This window comes from Hippocampus guttulatus, chromosome 8 (assembly GCF_054856545.1).
Source record: "Hippocampus guttulatus isolate MCC_2025c chromosome 8, RoL_Hgut_1.0, whole genome shotgun sequence".
Classification (NCBI taxonomy): Eukaryota; Metazoa; Chordata; class Actinopteri; order Syngnathiformes; family Syngnathidae; genus Hippocampus; species Hippocampus guttulatus.
In genome coordinates, this window is record NC_141268.1 from 8,432,164 (window position 1) to 8,450,828 (window position 18,665).

At 42.3% G+C, this 18,665-nt stretch overlaps 1 protein-coding gene across 2 annotated transcripts in view; it reads left to right on the top strand.

Moving 5' to 3' along the window:
- cacna2d2a (calcium channel, voltage-dependent, alpha 2/delta subunit 2a) overlaps positions 1-18,665 on the top strand; it is a 202,070-nt gene that overhangs the window by 111,961 nt on the left and 71,444 nt on the right. For both annotated transcript variants that reach the window (XM_086118130.1, XM_086118131.1), the window contains exon 5: positions 13,465-13,509. In XM_086118130.1, the coding sequence (XP_085974256.1) occupies positions 13,465-13,509 (45 nt within the window). The remainder of the gene's footprint in view (positions 1-13,464; positions 13,510-18,665) is intronic.

Sequence of the window (18,665 nt, forward strand, 5' to 3'; positions counted from 1 at the left end):
ACAGGTGGTGTGGAGAAAGACGTCAACAGTAGACTTGGTAAAGCTGCGGGAGTGTTCCAACGCCTCCGCAACATCTGGTCATCGAAAGCCATCACTACGACCACCAAGCTACGCCTCTATATGTCAGTGGTTATCCCAACAGCGATTTACGCCTGTGAGACATGGATGAAGACAGCCAACATTACCAACAAGTTAGATGTCTTTCATCGGCGTTGCCTGAGATCCATCCTGAGGATCTCATGGAGAGACCACATCACCAACGAGGAGGTGATGAAGAGGGCAGGAGTGGCTGAACTGTCAGACATTGTCTCTGAAAGGAGAAGGAAAATGATCGGCCACGTACTCCGGCTGCCAAGAGAGAGACCGGCAAGTGTGGCCATGGACTGGATGCCAGAGGGTGGAAAGAGGAAGAGAGGTAGGCCAAAGAAGACGTGGAGACAGACTGCCAAAGAAGACCTCAGTGAGATGGGTGTCAGCTGGCATGGAGCAAGAAGGGTCGCCAGTGACCGGAACAAATGGAGGAGGCTCGTCGCCCAATGTTCCAAATAGGAGCGGGCGGAACTAACTAACTAACTAACTCTTAAAGGAGAAGTCCCCCCCCTTCAAATAAAATCTCCTGTTTTCTGAATTTGGTCATGTGAGCCATAATTGGGCGTGACCTGAGCCCTGAGCAACTGTGATGTCATTTTCAGTCGACAGAAAGTGGCAAAAATCAAACCTAGTACCAAAACTGACCCGTGAGAGGCAGTATAGTGCCACAAGGCATCCAGACTGATGGAAAATATTGATGGAGTAGGATCTAGCCTCGCTGTTCTATCTGGTAACTACATTGTGGTTGGTGAATATCCTGCGAGAAATGTCAGCAATCAACATGGCTCCTGTATTTCTCACCGATAACAGCGTATCCTTAAGAGCTGCTTTCTGATTGACCACGCCCATACAGTAGGCCATAGGAATTTCCCCCACGTACCCTGAACCGGTTTAACCTGTGCGATGGTCTACTTTGTTCCAATTTCCGTACCAACCATGGTCGAAAAATCACGCAAACCTCACTCCACACCAAAGAAAAATTGCTCAGGATAATCTTAGAGAGCTATCCGAGAATTGGACCTTTATTGATTGTGATTGCATGAATAGAACCAAGAGAAAAGTTTAGGCATCAGTGTGGGTTTATCCAACTGTGATGCAAGCACAGACCCCCCTCCCAGCCCCCACCCACGACTAAATCCCATCGATCGATGGCCTTGCCTCACAGGAGATGGCAATCAATAAGCAAGTGAAATCCAGCAAGCCATGCTTCTCCTTGATTTTCCCATTTTGACGCGCGCACACAAACACACACACAGATATCCAACACCCATGAAATGTTATTTGAAAGGCTGAACCTGTGGTCTCCCCCCTCCCCCCTCCCCCCAGCAGGGTCGTAAATAGCCCGATGACACAATGTGGTCAGATGTTTCTACGTGTGAACAATTTATCAAATATTAAAACACTGCAAGATCAGTTAGTTCCTTAACCCATGTCTGCATGAAACACCCGGAGGAGATTTAGCTTCGTTCATTGAGAGCCGTGAGGAAATGTACGTAGAAAGGGCAAATGCAATAGGTTGTCAAAATAAGACTTTATTCGCCTCTTATGGCGCCTCCCACTCCGTTTTGTTCACTTTTAGGAGACCTTATGAACACCCAATATGATTGATATCCAAATGGAAGGATATATTAAATATTCTGCCTTTGCAAAGATAGTGTTCAATTTTTGGTGCTAATTTAAAAAAGTGTATTTCATATATTAATATTAAAAACATCATGTCATTGCACTGGTCAACAGCAAATTTTAATCAGAGATGGCTTTGTGCACCCCTAAATATATTATTGATGTCTTTAAGTTTTTTAAACACATCAGGTTTTTAAGATTGATTTTTTTTTGGGGGGGGGGGGTTCATTTTTTTCATTTTGGAGTTTGACCTATAAAATCCTGTACAGTTTGGATTTTCCAATGCATTGTAATTAATAGCCATGTGGTTTCAGAAAAAGATACCATCTCTTGCTCAACGTAATGCTATTATCATAAATATTACTAAATACTTTCTATAATATTAGATTCCACATGTTATTTTGATATTATCATTATCATGAAAACCTGATGTGCTAGAGAAAAAGCAAGGGCAGATTCAGAATCAGAGCAAAAAATAAAAGAATCTAGAAAAGTTTAATTGCATCTCTGATTCACATTATCTGTGATTGTTAACCACACTTGTTATTGTAGTTTGCAGTAGTGTACAATAGAGAGAGTTATGTCTCAATTTTGGTTACCTGAGGGTATCGTAAATATTAGGAATGGTGCAAGCAGTCATAATGTTGTGACCGGTGGATATTTACAGGCATGATGAAGTGTTTGGTGGAGGCATACGTACCTAATTGTGCTTTTCCACTGGTTAAGCCGTGTCCTTGGTGCAAATTGTGCACCAGCTGTGCACGTAATGTCAAAGGCAACCTTCCGTTTGTCATTTGAATGTGAGAGATGGCAACAAATCTGATGGAGGTGATTACGGGGTCGAAAATAACAGGTTTGCTTTTAGCCGAGGTTTGATTGTTGATTGGCCCACTCGGAGGAGGCCTTTACAGCGAGGGTGAGGTGCTGACTTCTGTGCACTCTTTGCTCTGGCAGTGGTAAAATGGCTGAGGGAGGAAAAAAATACTGAAATGAAATGCTATTCAGTGATTTACAGAAAATGGAGGATGGAAACATTTTGTTTCGTTTCTCATATAAAGCTGCTTTAGCTGGCAGGGTAGAGTGCCACTAGCTTGTTTAGTGTTTGTGAGGAAATGATTGTTTGATTCCCTGGTGAATTTTGAATTTTACTCACAAAGAAATGAACAGATTGTGGTTATATTTATAGTTAGTAATCCCAAACTTGTAAAATGTCGATGGAGCTTCTCCCAGACTTACTGATACAACCGTACATCACACACTTTGGCATTTTTTGCTGTGGAGACTGAACATTATGTGGAAACGCAGAGGAGAAATCAGTCTGTATTCAAGTTCGGCAGGCTTAGCGAAAGGTGACGCAAAATGGCCACCGATGACTTCAGTTGTAGCTACAGCAAGTAGGCAGCATTACACGTCTGGGTTGATTTTAGATGTCTGTGGACATAACATGAAGACTGGCTAATCTGAGCCAACAAGAGCCTCCTACACTGTCATTCGTAGACACGACGGCAAACCCCACCCTTTAAATCCAGGCATGCATTTGACGTCACAGGTACTGAAGTGTAGAACGTGTGGATGGTGACCCCATGTGGATAAAAGAATCTGGACCTCACAAGCATATTTTATATTGGTATTGGTTAATGATACAAAAATATTTATCCGATAAGTCGAAAAATTCATGCAATAGTCTGTAGACTAGTCGTTTAAAAAAAAAAAAAAAAAAAAGATAGCTGCAGCCCTTCTCTATTACCGTAAGGTACACAATAAAGATCCATTTCAATTGGAGTCTGTTTATTTGTAAGATTTAACAGAGAATCAAATCATTACTTCATCCCAATGTACTGTCGATAATTGCATTGGCGTTGTCCCTCCGGATTCCAGTCGTCTCTTGACAATTCAGAACGTGCTCTGTTTATCTTGTTTGTCTACCCTAGATCTGTGCCTTGTTTAGGAGGCGTTGGCATGCGTGTGTCTTGCTCGATAGGCTTTCTGTTTATTTATTTATTATTTGACACCTTGCCCATGCAATGCGGCGATGCTATCAGAGTTAAAACCCCGCTCCTCAATCGAGGCCTGTCAGCCAACAATGGGATAGCAACGTTTCCCGGAGTGCAGCGGGACAAAGGCCCTCATTCCTTATCGTCATAGCGGAAAACGCGTCATCGGATTGCAATGCTTTTAGCGAGGTTTCAAGCCTGGAAAGAAAGAGAAATTAGAAAAAAAAGATGCAATTATTTCAACCTGCTGGTAGAGATTTAGATTTAGACTACAAGTCTCGGGTAATATTTTTGAGTTTGAAGTAAATTGACGTCTTTTTAAATGTTATATTGCAAGTTCCCAGTTATTCATTACAGGCATCATTAAAGGGGAAGTCAACCCAAATAAATTATTTACAGCAATATGTTTTACACATATGAGTGAAGCAATAAAATCCAGCTCAGGGGGCGGATTATTTTGCCACTTGCCGTTGACTGGAAATTATATCACAGTTGTTAAGCGCTTAGTTAAAGAACCAATCATGGCTCACCTTCGGAAAACAGGTGAGCCATGATTGGTCGTTACCAGAGCAAGTGTCAGGTCATTTTCAGTTGACAGAAAGTGGCAAAATGGCCGCCCACTGAGGTGGCTAAAAATGTGTGGATTTTTGCTTCTCAGTTATATGCATAGCAAGACTCCACCGTGTATGACTGTGAGATGAACAGGAGATAATTAAATTTCCTATATGGCATCAGGAAGTGAAAAAAAGATCAAAGGAGGTAGAAGGGCTTTCAGATCTCTGACAAATACCCACACATTGAACAATGATACAACACAAGAAGCTCATCCACACACACACACACACACACACACACGATGTAATAACATTGAAATGAGAAAAAAAATCCCTTTTTCAGGTTTTCTTCTTGTTGCAAGTGCCCCTGTCCTTATTTTCCTATACATTTAATTCTACATCTGAAATTGCATGTCAGTCATGTGTGAATGCTTCTACATCTCAGTGAGCTGTGTGTGGGTGTGTGCATGCTTAGCCTGGAGTCCTGTTTTCCCTCACTTACTGCATAGGCTTCAATGGCTAACATTTTCGAGTATGTTGAGCCTTACACCTTTTGACACAGGGCGATTGGATACTGGAGATTTTAAAAACTGACAAGGGGTCAGCCAAAAGCCAATTGGAGGAGGTTTATGTCAAGACTGACAGTTGAGTGGGATTTTCTGCAAAAAGATGATAAGAAAACTGACACCTTTTTGGGGTTTTCATACACTGCATACAATAGCTTGGAAATGTATCTTTTGTAAGCGAGCAATTTTAAACCCCACCTCGTATATTTTTGAGCCAATGGCTTTTATTACTGTGATGACCAGGAACAGAGCATTAGCCCAGAGTGTGGGAAAAAAAATGTATATGAAGACAATAAAGGTTTTTCACATTATCACTCATAGAGCCAGCACTATGTGGTGTGTGTGTGTATATAGCACAGGGACTTTGTAGAAGGTCATCAACAAAGTAATCACAAATGTTGCCCTTATCAGAAGCTAACACCGTTAGCTCATGGTAATCATTCAACAAAATTCAATGTAGCTTGCTTGTTCTTGGTTTTTTTGTTTGTTTGTTTGTTTTCCCCCACAGTCACACGTGACCTGCTTGAGACCTGAAAAATGTGAAAGATTTACTTGTGATTTGCACATTAGTCCCATCTCAAAATTAACCCTACTGCTGCTATGTCACAGTAAAGAGGAAGTGTAGAACATCTTGGTCACAGACATATTTTTAGAAATAAGCAAATTATGAGACATTTTGGCGGACCTATTTCATGTAAAATATTGATGATATTCCCTCAAACATTATAGACAAATATTGTTGAGCAATTTGCTTTGGTAATTTTGTGGATGTCCCTTTATGTGTGTTTTTCATGAGGCCGCATGGGTTAATGAAGAGCACTAAATGAAATCCTTTATTGTGTTTGATATAATGTCAGCTTCCAATAGCGAACCTGGCGCTGGGAATGATTGCAAGTCTATCAGGGCCAGCCGAGAGGGTGTCGTTCGGGGATGGTGGGGATTGGGGGGTGTCTGCACGCATGTGCGCCCACCCCAGAGCGGTGCCGAGGCGCCGATGAGTGTGTTCTCTAATTATAAAATCATTAGCAGGTGTCCGGAGGAGATATGAATATGACTGTAATCTGTCTCCAGCTGTGATTGAGCGCTTGTCACACTCAAATGTCAAACCTTTCCATGTCAGCCTGTTGAGAAATCGTTCGGTGTAGCAACCCCATTCAGTCACAACGTGCCCGCGCACGGCCCAGGTGTTGAGCTCAGCCGTGAGACTCGTCGCTTCCAAGCCGGTGATGTGATGGCGGCATGGGTTTGTTCCCCCGAGTGGGTGGATGGTGCAGGGTAAAAATGTTGTTGGTTATATACAATATACACACCAGTGCCGCCCCTCCCAAATCGCAGAACACGCTTTGTGCCCAGGGCCTCAACATCCTTGATAGCGCCACATTTTGCCAGAGGGTACAGATTTGTGCAGATGCACACAGAGTGGATGTAGATATGCGCAAAATTCTGCATATATGTATATCGATTGCACAAGCGCTTCCATGAGATCCCAAAATCAGTACCATTTGCTTCTGAAAAGAAATGGGCAATTACAGTGAAACTCCTCTACAACGAAATCGTGTTTGCAGCAAGACATTTTTCACAACAGGGGACTTTTCACTTCAGCAAATTTATCTCAGATGCAAACACCCACACGCACACACACACACACAAACGTATGTGTACTCTTTATTTTTATTCCAAAAGTGCATAAGTATGAGCATACACTTATTTGACACTTCATATAGCCAGCGTAAAAAGAAAAAAAGGGAAAGAAATTGTGAAATTTACGATCAGCATTCACTTTCACTAACATCAATTTCTTGCATAATGTATTTTACTTTGCTTCCTCCATCTTTCATTTTTATTACCTTTATCCTGTCTTCCAGCGTTAAAGCTTTTCTTTTCTTCACTCCTTGGTCTGCTAAGGTCCATTTTTGTAGCCATTTTAGCAACGCAACATCCGTGCTGCGTCTGAAACTAACAATAACAAATACTTCCTGTACTACTGCGCATATGTAAGCCACTCTGGTGTTTGCTGTTGCCGTTTCCGAGCTAAACAGTAGGAGTCACTGTCGACTGAAGTTGGATTAGACTTTTGCGGATGGCTTGTTTTCGTTGTGAATCTCGTTGCGAGGCAAGGGCAGAGAAAAAGATTTCGTATCACGCAACAGGGGGATTTTTCGTTGTAGGGGGAGCAGAAAAGTGGGAATGGTTTTGATGCATTAAGATTTTTTCACACGGGGGGGATATTTTCGCCCATGTAGGTTTCGTTGTCGAGGCCTTTCACTGCATTGCAACAATGACGGGACACGACAAGAGACCAATCAGAGGGAACCCTTCAACCCACACTTGCAGAACAAGACTTGATACCACGAGTCGGGAGCAAGCAAGAGAGCAAAAAAAGCAAAACATGACAACGTTTGAGCTTGACTTGAAGGCGATGAGATTGATGAAAGAAAAATTTGTGGGTCAAACCTGCTACTCATTATGGGTGTGTTTGGAGATATACTTGCAGGGAGCACTGCTTCACTCCACCCGAGCCCTACAAACGGAAGCCAGGAGCCCAGTGTGTCACACAGTCCAAATTAAAAACAGTTCAAGCGCGATCCACTGATTGGTTTGTAACTGGGCGCGTTCAGAAATTAATGTAAGGGGAATGAGTCAGATTGAATTTTCCGAACGCAGCCTATAAATAAGAATCTCGGAATCTCGAGTCTCTGTTTAGGCTGACGACCGTCCCTTCCCCCACCCTCCATATCTTTTTAATATCTTTTGTATTCATTGGATGAAATGGAATACAATGACCAGTTTGTGTATGAATATAAGATATAACCAATACTGCATCTTACAGTAAGCCAATTACTTAGCCTATCAATTGATCTTCTTTCTCTTCGTATAATATTGTACTGATATGTGTTGTACTAGTAGTAGTAGTAGAATTAGTCCTGTATTGGCATTATAGTCAATAAATAAAAGATAGTGGTGTAATTGCAATTGCAGTAGTTTTTATTAGTACAACCCCAATTTCGATGAAGTTGAGACGGCGTGTTCAGTTGGACCGGAAATGATAACGTACGTGAAGGAACAGTTCAACCACAAAGAGGTGAACTTCGCCCCATCTTTGCTAGTGAGTGACTGAGCAATTCCAGGAGGCTCCTTTTATACCCACTCATGGCACTCATCTGTTCCCAGTGAGCCTGTTCACCTGGAGGATGTCCTAAAACAGGTGTTTGATGAGCATTTCTCAACTTTCTTTCAGTCACAAAATTCCAAGTAAAAAATTATTTGCTAAAAACAATCAAATGTATCACTTCGAACATGTAATATCTTGTTTTCGTAGGGTCCTCAATTAACTATAAGGTGAACATGATTTGCAACTCATAGTTTACTGCTTTTTTCTTTATGTTTAACCCAATGTCTCAACTCTGAATTGGGTTTGTATTAGAATTAAGATTTAGCTCGACTCATCAATGACACAAAAGTGATGAAGGGGCTGGGCGTTCATCATCATGCTAATTATGACAATTCATGTTCAATTCAGCTTTATATATTTATTTCAGTTTTGAAGTTAGCTTTCTTTAATGATTTAATAATTTATTGCATTCAGGAGCTGGGGAGGGGGGGTTCTATATTATAACTGTCAACACTGTCAATAAAGGTTGTCAAATGACATTTTGTGGTCATTTTGTATCGATGAAATTATCTTGGGGCCCCAATTTGTCGCAGAGCTGACACACACACACACACGTTTATTCCACAAATCATGCCAAGAATCGTTTTCTTATTTTTAAAGGGGTATATATTTGTGATGAGTTTCAATGATAAAGCCAACAGAAACAACGAAACCGCAATTTGACACCTGGTCAGATAAACAAACCAAAACAAAAAAAACAAACAGCAAACACTAAACCTATCAAGGAGGCAGTCACATTCTGATCAAGAGGAAAGAGTCGGTTCCTATGGCAACAGTAGGCATCTTACCTGTATGCTGCTTGCAGCTGCTGCTTTTGCTCAAATCGAAAATTGGCGAGGGTAGACTCCTGTTGAGTGGGGGTGGAAGTGGAAGGGGGCATTCGGAACGATGGAGATAAGGTCCGGGGAGGACAGGTGGAGCACACAGAGGAAAGAGATAACGTTGTATCATAAAGAAAAAGTGATGTAAGGGAAGGGGGGCCGGGTTCATAACCTGGCCCCTTGGTGTTTGTTTGCTATTTGGAGTTTGCGAGTCCACTTGGTATGATGGATTTAATTTATTGATAGCGTGTTGTGTGCCACTGGGTATTTGTCAGGCTTTGTGTGGATTTTATTTGTGTGTGTGTGTGTGTGCGTGTGTGTGTGTGTGTGTGTTTGGACTGTGCTTTATATAAAAAGAGTGTTTAACCCAGACCCTCAACCGGTTGAGACTCCACACTCGGTATTCCTAACAGTCAAACAAGTGCGAAGAGAAGTTAATGTAATAACTAAAATAAAGTAAAAGTACTCACCCTTTGAAGATGCCTAACCAGTTTGCAGAGCCTGTTGGTCACCCTGTGGCATTTCATCGACACTGTTGGAATTAATATTACCATGTGTTTTCAAACCAGAGTGCCTAAATGTAGTCACCGTGAAAGAGCTTAATAGTTCCATTTCAGGTCGTAAGAACATTTCCATTCCCAATTTAGCATCTTTAAAAATTAAAATGAATTGTTATTCCTCTTCAGGAACGTTATCTCCCAATTGAAGGATGCCTTATTTTCTTAGGTAACCCTCCTGACTACCAGGAAAAAAAATGTTGTCCAATCACATTTATTTTGAAATTCCCCAATTTATGTGAAGTAATTGGATTACTCCAAAAGAAATTTATGAAATCCCACTACATTTTTTAAACAGGCTCAAATACACTTAAAACAACTCAAACAACACTTTAACGTGTTCATAAGAGTCTTATAATTAAAATGCCAACAGCATTTCAAGACAAAATGTGTTTGATAAAAAGTATTACTTTTCCTCTTCCCATAAAAAGTGCTTCCACTGAGGGAAGCCATTTTCTTACTTTTTCTAACCCCTGCAAATTTGGTATCATTGGAAAGCACTGAATGTCCTCTTAAGAGAAACAAAAGGAGTTAATGCGATTGGATGCACTGGGTGGGAGATATTTAGGTTCACAAATGTCCTCTACAGAGGACAAATTTGAACTACTGGTAGCTAATGTGAGACCACTGCCCTTTCGTCTCCTTTTTAGCAGGTAAAAATACATGTTCAATTGGGTTTTAGTCCAGTGACTTTCCTGCCAAAGTTTGGTGGCGTCTCTCACAGCAACATGCACTCATGGCTCACGAAGAAAAAAGTATGCCCTTACGCACTGTGCAGTAGGAATTTAGTGAGGCAGAGGGGGTAAAATTCAGATCCCTGGAACGTGATTGCCAACCCCACTGACTCAAACAAACGCCTCGTCTATTCCTGCCACCATTAGTTGTAAATGTGAAAGTAAAATAGAAAGCCTTTATAGTCGTTGTATGGTGCAGATGCAGAGGGCATTGTGTTAAAAAAAATAAATACAGTACTATACTACACAAGACGGCGGCCCGGTAGTCCAGTGGCTAGCACGTCGACTTCACAGTACAGAGGTACCGGGTTCAATTCCAGGTCCGGTCTCCCTGTGTGGAGTTTGCATGTTCTCCCCGGGCCTGCGTGGGTTTTCTCCGGGTACTGTGGTTTCCTCCCACATTCCCAAAAACATGCATGGCAGGCTGATTGAACACTCTAATTTGTCCCTAGGGTGTGAGTGTGGGTGTGGATGGTTGTTCGTCTCTGTGTGCCCTGCGATTGGCTGGCAACCGGTTCAGGGTGTCCCTCGCCTACTGCCCGAAGACAGCTGGGATAGGCTCCAGCACCCCCGCGACCCTAGTGAGGATGAAGCGGTTTGGAAAATGAATGAATGAATACTACACAAGACTAACTTATGCAGTAAAGTACTGTGGTGGTTTCTGGCAGTTGTGCTGTTGTGGCTTGCCTTTTCTTTTCTTTTTTTTTACTTTTTTGTGTGCAGGTATTTTGGTAAATAACATTCAAATGACAAGTCAAGATATCCCTTTTTTGTAATGCAACATTTCAAACTTCATTAATGGAAAGTGGCTGTGAATATTGAGATACAATAAATGTCAGCCCGGTAGTGAGATTGGATTCTTTCGCAATGAGACCCGCCCAGTCTGAGCAGGATTGGGCTGTGGATCAAACCTGCTGGCAGACACAGCAACGCTGCCGAAAACGTCTCTCTCTTCCAGCCTGTCTCTCATCTCCCGTCGCAGAGGCTATTTTTAGTGCCTGGCATCCGCCAACCCTGCCACCCCCTACCGCACACGCCACGAATCTCAATCTTCCCTCCTCCAAATTCATCCCCTTCACGGCTCCCCGACCTCGGGCCGCCATTATGACCCGCCGAATGAACCCAACGTACGCCCTGAGTGATCTGTTCTGATCCCAGTGTTGGCGTCCCCTTTCCCTCCTCGCAACCTCCTTCTTGAGCTCTCCAACGGAGCTTGGAATATTTGCCGCGTCTTTGGAAACGCGTTCTCTGCCATCGTCTTCCATGACCGTCATCCACAGGCCACTCTACCCAAATGTTTAGTGTCGCTGGGAGTTTTGATCATCCCGTGTTCCTTTGTGGAGCTGGTTCGGGAACTTTTTGATGTCTGACTCAGATTAGCAGTGGAGGCAAGCCAGAGCCCGGGCCCTGTTGGAGTGAAGATTCTACTCCAGATTTCAGATGAATTTGGCAGGAGAAAGTCTCCCCTCATCAGACCGTGACCACCTGAGCGCCAACACCTCTCGGTCACGCCGGTGCCCTTGAAGTCACACACTAACAGCTCTTCTGTAAAGTGGACGCCATGCCGACAAGCAACCTTCACGAAGCTCGGCGGGCTTCGGGTGCTGATTACTTAATGTATTCAGCAAACACAAATGGCAGTTTCCCGAGACTATAGTACCATTTTGAATGCTGAAGAACCGAAATGTGGGTCTAGTAAAATGCAGAGGGGTCCACATTTTAAGATATTCCGGACAAATGAACTTTCTGCGACAAAGTAGTTTCCGTAGCCACATTAAGAATACATGGACATGCCGTTCAAGAAATTGAATCATTTTTACAATAATTATGACATTACTACTGCATTGGTTTAATGATGCACTACAGCAAAGCACAAGTTCGGGTTAATGGCTTTTGTTGAATCAGAACTGCATCGTAAACACTCCGCCCTTGTGCAGAATCAAGAAGTTCTAACGAGACGAGACACCCACCAAGTGATGTCATCCTCCAGCCTTACCGTGACATGCATTTCAATCCATGACATCACCTCACGTGATCCTTTCAACAATCAAACATTTTTACGTTTTTGTTTTGAAAAGTTACTGCATTTTGAACATAGTTGCTTTGAGCAATGTTTACTTGAGGTCAATAAAATGATGTTGTATGTTACGTGCTTTAAAATAGTGGCCTGCGCCAAAACACCAGTAGGCTAGAGCCCAGGGCATGGATAAGCGCGAGCAGCTATTGTGATAAAAGTATTTTCACCCATGGAGGTAGCACTTCATACACGACATACACAAATACTGCCACAGCTACTCATCAACAATTTCACCAAGCATCAAGTTTGTGCCGCTTATCAGTTGCTAATGTTGTTCACGATCACTAATCTTTGCATCCAACAAATTTCAACAGAACACTTGCTTTGGCCTCACGGCATGAATCTCGCCCGTAAGAGTTTGAGGTGGTTTCTACATGATCGTATTTCAGACAGTGTTGTCTGGGAGACAGATGTTAGCAGTCACTTGAAAGTGGCTCTGGATTATCACCTAGCCTCGCTGTCATGGGCTGAAACTCGAATGTATTACTGTATGTAAGTGAGCCCCAGGATTATGTTTGTCACGTTGCGTGGTGGTGGTGGACCCCAAAAAGCAGGCAGGAGGGAGGAGCAGGTTGTACTTGACGAATTGTATTTAAAACAAAGAAAACTAAATCCAAAACAAAGTCCAAAGTAACAAACAAAAACCATGACTTAAACAAAAACTATCAGTAACCAAAACACTACTAGAACAAACATGACAGCAGCAAAGGAACTGCAAACAAACAGACATGACAGTAGCAAGAGCAAACAATGAGTAAAGCCCTAATTACCTATGACTAACAGGTGTGCAGCGGCCGGAAGAGCCCTACAGTGCCACCTGTTGGTCCCTAAACCAAATCATGACAACGTTGAAACATTTTCGCATATAGGCAGCCAAGAAAAGACGTCCTTGGTTTCATTTCGCATGACAATTTACCATCATACTCTATATCCAAAACTGTCATGCTTCATTTTCCATAAAATACCTTGTCACTGTGTCACATGACATGTTTGTATACAGTGTCCCCCATCACTGTTTCAACATGTATTGCATTGAATTGCCACATCCTTTTCTGGGAGGGGTCGGGGTCCTCAGCAGCAACCTCTCGGTCATTGCACATCACACTACTCCTCCTGTGTTCTGTGATGCTGATTATATTCTTGCATGGATGACAGAATATAACCATGACCCTTTCTCTCTTTCCTTGCTAACCCACCTCCAGGAGTCGGGGCGGATATAGGCGCTGCTATATCTCCTCTCATCAGCCTGTCTTTTCACTCTTTCTTTTCTGCACAGGAGAATGCCATTTCATACTACGATTCCAAAGCGGATTCAGACTATGTGAGTACAGAATGGACTGCTTCACCCCCCCCCCCCCCACTCCCTCATCCCCTCTTCCCCAAAGTCTTCCTGCCTGCCCGCCTGCCTGCCAAAACCTTCCAACCAAACAGAACCCTCTTCTCAAGCCTTCCTGCTTCTTGCAGCCCAACATCCGTGTCACTCAGGGCTGTCTCTGTATGTTAGTGCGGTGACGCTGTTTTGTGGTGAGCCGCTGTGGCACGACGACAGCCGGCCCGAGGTGCATGTAACCCAAGCTATCGTCGACCGGGCCTAATTCCAAGTTGCGAGTTGGTGGCAGCTGACCTTAGCGCTGCGCTCATCCCGATACCTCCAATCAGGAGTCTGTTGTAGACCATCGAAATTCAAATCAAAAATGTTACAGTGTAGTGAATAGAGTACATTTTAATTTGGACTTTTGAGGTCTGAGTCCCGTATTTTCCGGACTAGAAGTCGCTCCTGAGTAGAAGTTGCACCAGCCATAAAATGCATAATGAAGAACAAAAAAACATACATAAGTCGCGGTGGAGTATAAGTCGCATTTTGGGGGGAAATTTATGTGATAAAATCCAACACCAAGAACAGACATGTCAACTTTGAAGGCAAATAAAAATAAAACAACAGGCTGAATAAGAGTACGATATGCTAACGTTACATGATGCATAAACAATGAACTGAGAATGTGACCACTATGTTCACGTAACATATTAAGAGTTATTCAGATAACGATAACATAATGATCATGCTAACAAGTTTACCAAATCATCAGTGTCACTCCAAATCACTAAAACCAATGAAATCTTCATCCTCTGTGTCACTTTTAAGCAACTCTGAAGAGGCGGTGCTTCCTCTTCTACTTCGCTGACGTCAGAGTCATCGGTGTATTTTTATTTTTTTTTGTCAATGTGGAAAGCATCAACACAGGCCTCGAGCCCCCTCTTGTGGTTTAATGTGAAAATAAAATGTCAAATGATAGAATGTGTTAATTATTTCACACCTAAGTCGCTCCAGAGTATAAGTCGCAGCCCCGGCCAAACTATGAAAAAAACTGCGACTTATAGTCTGGAAAATATAGTTATGTGATTTAATTGACTTGCTTTGTTTATTACAGTTGAAAACGGAATTGGTGAAGGCTAATTCATCCATAGGTACAGATATTTATGATGGCACACTGAAATCTCGGATACTTCATATTCAGACTGCAACTTTGTGTTTCATTACAAGGGTTGTTGCAATCAATCCATTACGATGACACATACTTAAGGCATAGATTATTAACAATTACAACTACCGGTATATCGACTAATGATTGTGTTGTGCATTTAAACAGCATGCGTAATATGTTTTATCCTATCACCGTACATAATACCTAATCATAACCGTAATGCTATAATGTTCTTGACAAAATGTAAAAAATAAATAAATAAATAAAGGACATTCTGACAAATTGTTATGGACGTGAAGTTCTGCAGGTTGGCAGCTCTGGTAATGTGACGATGACGAATCTGCAGCATTGAACACTATGCCGGTGGTTTAAATCAGCCATTTCTGGCCCTGCATCCTCAGATGTTACGATAACGTGACAATGACAAAGCCGCTACTGAGCCATGAGGAGACTGAGGGCTGCAATAAAACAGTCTGCTACAGCAAAGTGGAGACTGTGAAGTTGATTTATTTGGAGCTATATATCAGCAAATGTTACATTTCCATGCAGGGTAATCACCACATGGCTGTTGTGTGGATAGCTGACACAGCTTTAGTCTCAATCGTGGTTTTGTGTGCTTCCCTGAATGTCCCGGGCGCAGGTTTGAAGGCCAAAATGGCTAGGCAGAGATGAGCAGAAGGGACTAAAGGGGGAGGTGAAGGAGTAATAAATCACGCTGCGATATTCTCTTCGCACCCGCTACCCCTTTGATTAATGACACGACACTTTAGGGCCTGTCAGCACGTCTAATTGGTGAGCATCAGTCATCATTAACGCGGCGCACACTCGGGGCGAGAGACCCGTGACCCTAACTTAAGTGACCCCGCTTTCACCCAAAGCTTGTGGGGATGAAGTCAGGCAGAGGTTGTGAAAATCGTAGTGACTCCTGCAGCCCCACCAATTAAGGCCCCGCCATCGGGGCGAAATTGTTGGAAAGATTTCCGATGACTGTCAGGTAAGTGCAGCCTGTCTTGTGCTCTTTGCCTTCCCGAGTGCTCCGTTTGTCACTTTACTTCTTATTATGTGATGCATTTTGACAGTGTATGTGATGAAGAAGCGTGTGATATTCATACGTACAGGTGCATCTCAATATGTTTCAGTGTCCTGGAAAACGTCATTTCAATAGTTTGTTTCAAAATCAACCTGTCATCACTTGTGACGAAGTGCGTTTTCAGAGCTTCGTGATCAGGGAAGAAAACTCACTCCTAATCGCTCAGGGGGAATATTTTCGAGGTTTTGCTGTGCAAAAATGCAAACATTTTTGACTTTGCAGTAGCTTTGTTGAAAATTAAAAATCACTCTTGCAACGCGACAGGATAATACGTCAAGGTGATCTTTTGAAACGCATCCAATAATCTGACCTTCAATGACTTTGATCAGAAGGCATATCCTCAAATTAGTCTCGGTTATCGCTGTGTGCGTACCCGGCTTTATTCACACACACATATATCATATGGAAGGTCATGCGTGACACACGCTTGAACTTAACCCCAGTTAACCCAAGGCAGGAAGGGAAGAATCTTCCAAATGTCATCTCTGGCCCCTTCAGCCATTAATGAATCCTTGAAAGCAAAGAGATAAAAATGAACAAATTGGGTAATGATTCGCACAAAACAGGTGGTGGGTGGTTGAAGAAAATGAACCAATCAGTCTTTGCTGCCTGCATTTATTCACTTGCTAATTAGAAACTGCCTTAGTTAATTATGATTGGGGCTCTTCTGAAGAAAGAATGGAAAAAGTGTAGGTGGGGGAGAGGGGTACTTCTCCTTGCCTGACGACAGAATTCATGCCAAGCTGCGTACTCAACAAACATCTTGGTCCTCATGTCAAACCTTTTCCCATGTGTCTCTCACTGAGATCACATTTCATTTATGATGATAGAAATTAAATTGCCACTTTTTGGTTTTATTGATTGCAGTAAACCCCCATTTATCGCAGGAATGACATTCCAATCCCATACGCAATTGGTGAAAATATAAAATGAATAAAAAATAAAAAATAAAACACCCACCCTAAATGCTTGAAACACATGAAACGCTCTAGACAAGCAAAAGGAAATTAGCATTGATGCGACAGGAATTGAAACCTTCAAATAACTGCTACTTTAGTACACAGAAAGCAGAAACACAAACAACAATCTTCACAGGCCGTCCCTCTGCGGTATTGTTGTTTTGTTTTTTTTTCCTTAAGTGTGACCGTCAAAGAGAAGTTGCAGAAGTTGCTCTGGCTTGTAATTGTTGGTCTTTCATGGGAACTTTGAGATATTTCTTTGGGTGACTTTATTCGGGAACGTCCCCCTGGCTCGTCCCAACAACATCTTCTAATTGCATTTTAATTGACAATTAAAACAGACCCATCAATCATTGTCCTGCTGTGGACACGCGCTTCTTTTGATTTAATGGAGCCCCCCCCCCCCACTCCCTCAAAAAATAACAACAGGTTTCATCATGTCAGATCCAATCAACCCACACTGCTTTATTAAAACATTAAGACCAATAATTTATGCACCCAACATAACTTGTGGATTTTTTTCCCCTGTCGGAAAGCAAGAGGAATAATCCGATTTGGTTCTTCTTAGATGTGCAATAAGGCTAAACAATTGAAGGCTAATGGAGGATGACTAATAATGAATGAATAGAAGCTGGGGGCAACTTGCATTTGGGAGTGTACCAAAGTGCTGGAAGCGAAAGCGCACACACTTTTCATTTGTCGTTTTTTTTAGTTAACAGACCCGATCGTGAATCGACCTCCCACGTCTTTGTTTTATGGAGTTTGATCTGTAAATTTCTCCTGCTGGGCTACTTTCTGTTCTCTCAGCATACTCCTAAGAGGCTGCCCGATAAGAGTTACGAGCAGGCGCAGCTCAAATCACTTAAGAATCAACTGCCGTACAAACCTGCTGACATTTGTTGGTTAACAAGAAAGTTATTTACATGTAATGAATGAGTGTTTTTGTTTGGGCAAGCCAACAGTGGCTGTATAAAAACATTTCAGCGAAATCCTGGCTTTGGTAGTTCACAAAATGAATACAGTACATCTTTTTTTTTCTTGTTTTTTTAATGCGGCAGCACTGTAGTTGAATAGTTCACGACAGTTCTAAGGTTAAGGGTTAAAATATTGGGTCAAGTGGTGAATGTTGACACTATATGTACTCTGTGAGTGGCTAGCAACCAGTCTGCCTCCGCTGCCAAAAGTCAGCCTGGAAAATGTCCAGCTCACCCTTGACTGTAATGAGAACAAAAAGCACGAGAATGGCTGAGTGTGCATATTTATTGGGTTCAAATTTCCTATCATTTTGGCATTGTCATCTTTTCCATACACTCTTAAAATTGAGAATTTCTTTAAATTTGGAGAAATAGCTAACCCAGCACTAGGTCAAAAGACATCAAAACAATGCTGGGTTATATATACTCACTGCATCGTGTAGAGCAGGGGTGTCAAACATACGGCCCGTGGGCCGGAACGGGCCCCCAAGGAGGTTCGATCAGGCCCGCAGCATAATTTAAAAGTGAAAAAATACATAAGACCCGGAATGAATATTTTGAATAAGCTGCAATTCATTGATCATCCGCTAGGGGAACACCGTTTTGAGCAGAGTAGAAGACAACATTGTTTTGATCAGAGAAGAAGACAATGGCAGTCTCAGTCTGTCACTGAGACAGACCCAACACAGCAGTAAAAGCCAGCTAACTAATTGCTAGTGAAATAGCATTAGCATCAAAGCCGTCATTTTGTCAAATGTTTTTTAAAAGATATGTTCATTAAATTTCAACAGTTTCCTAATGTTCTTGTGCTTCTTTCTACCAAAACAAAGGAAAGACATTATATTTTGGTGATTTATAGCAGAGTATGGTATAATTTTAATGGGGCGGCCCACTTGACAAAGGCCGAGGCCGCATGTGGCCCACAATGTGAAATGAGTTTGACACCCCTGGTGTAGAGGATTTCACCTAGC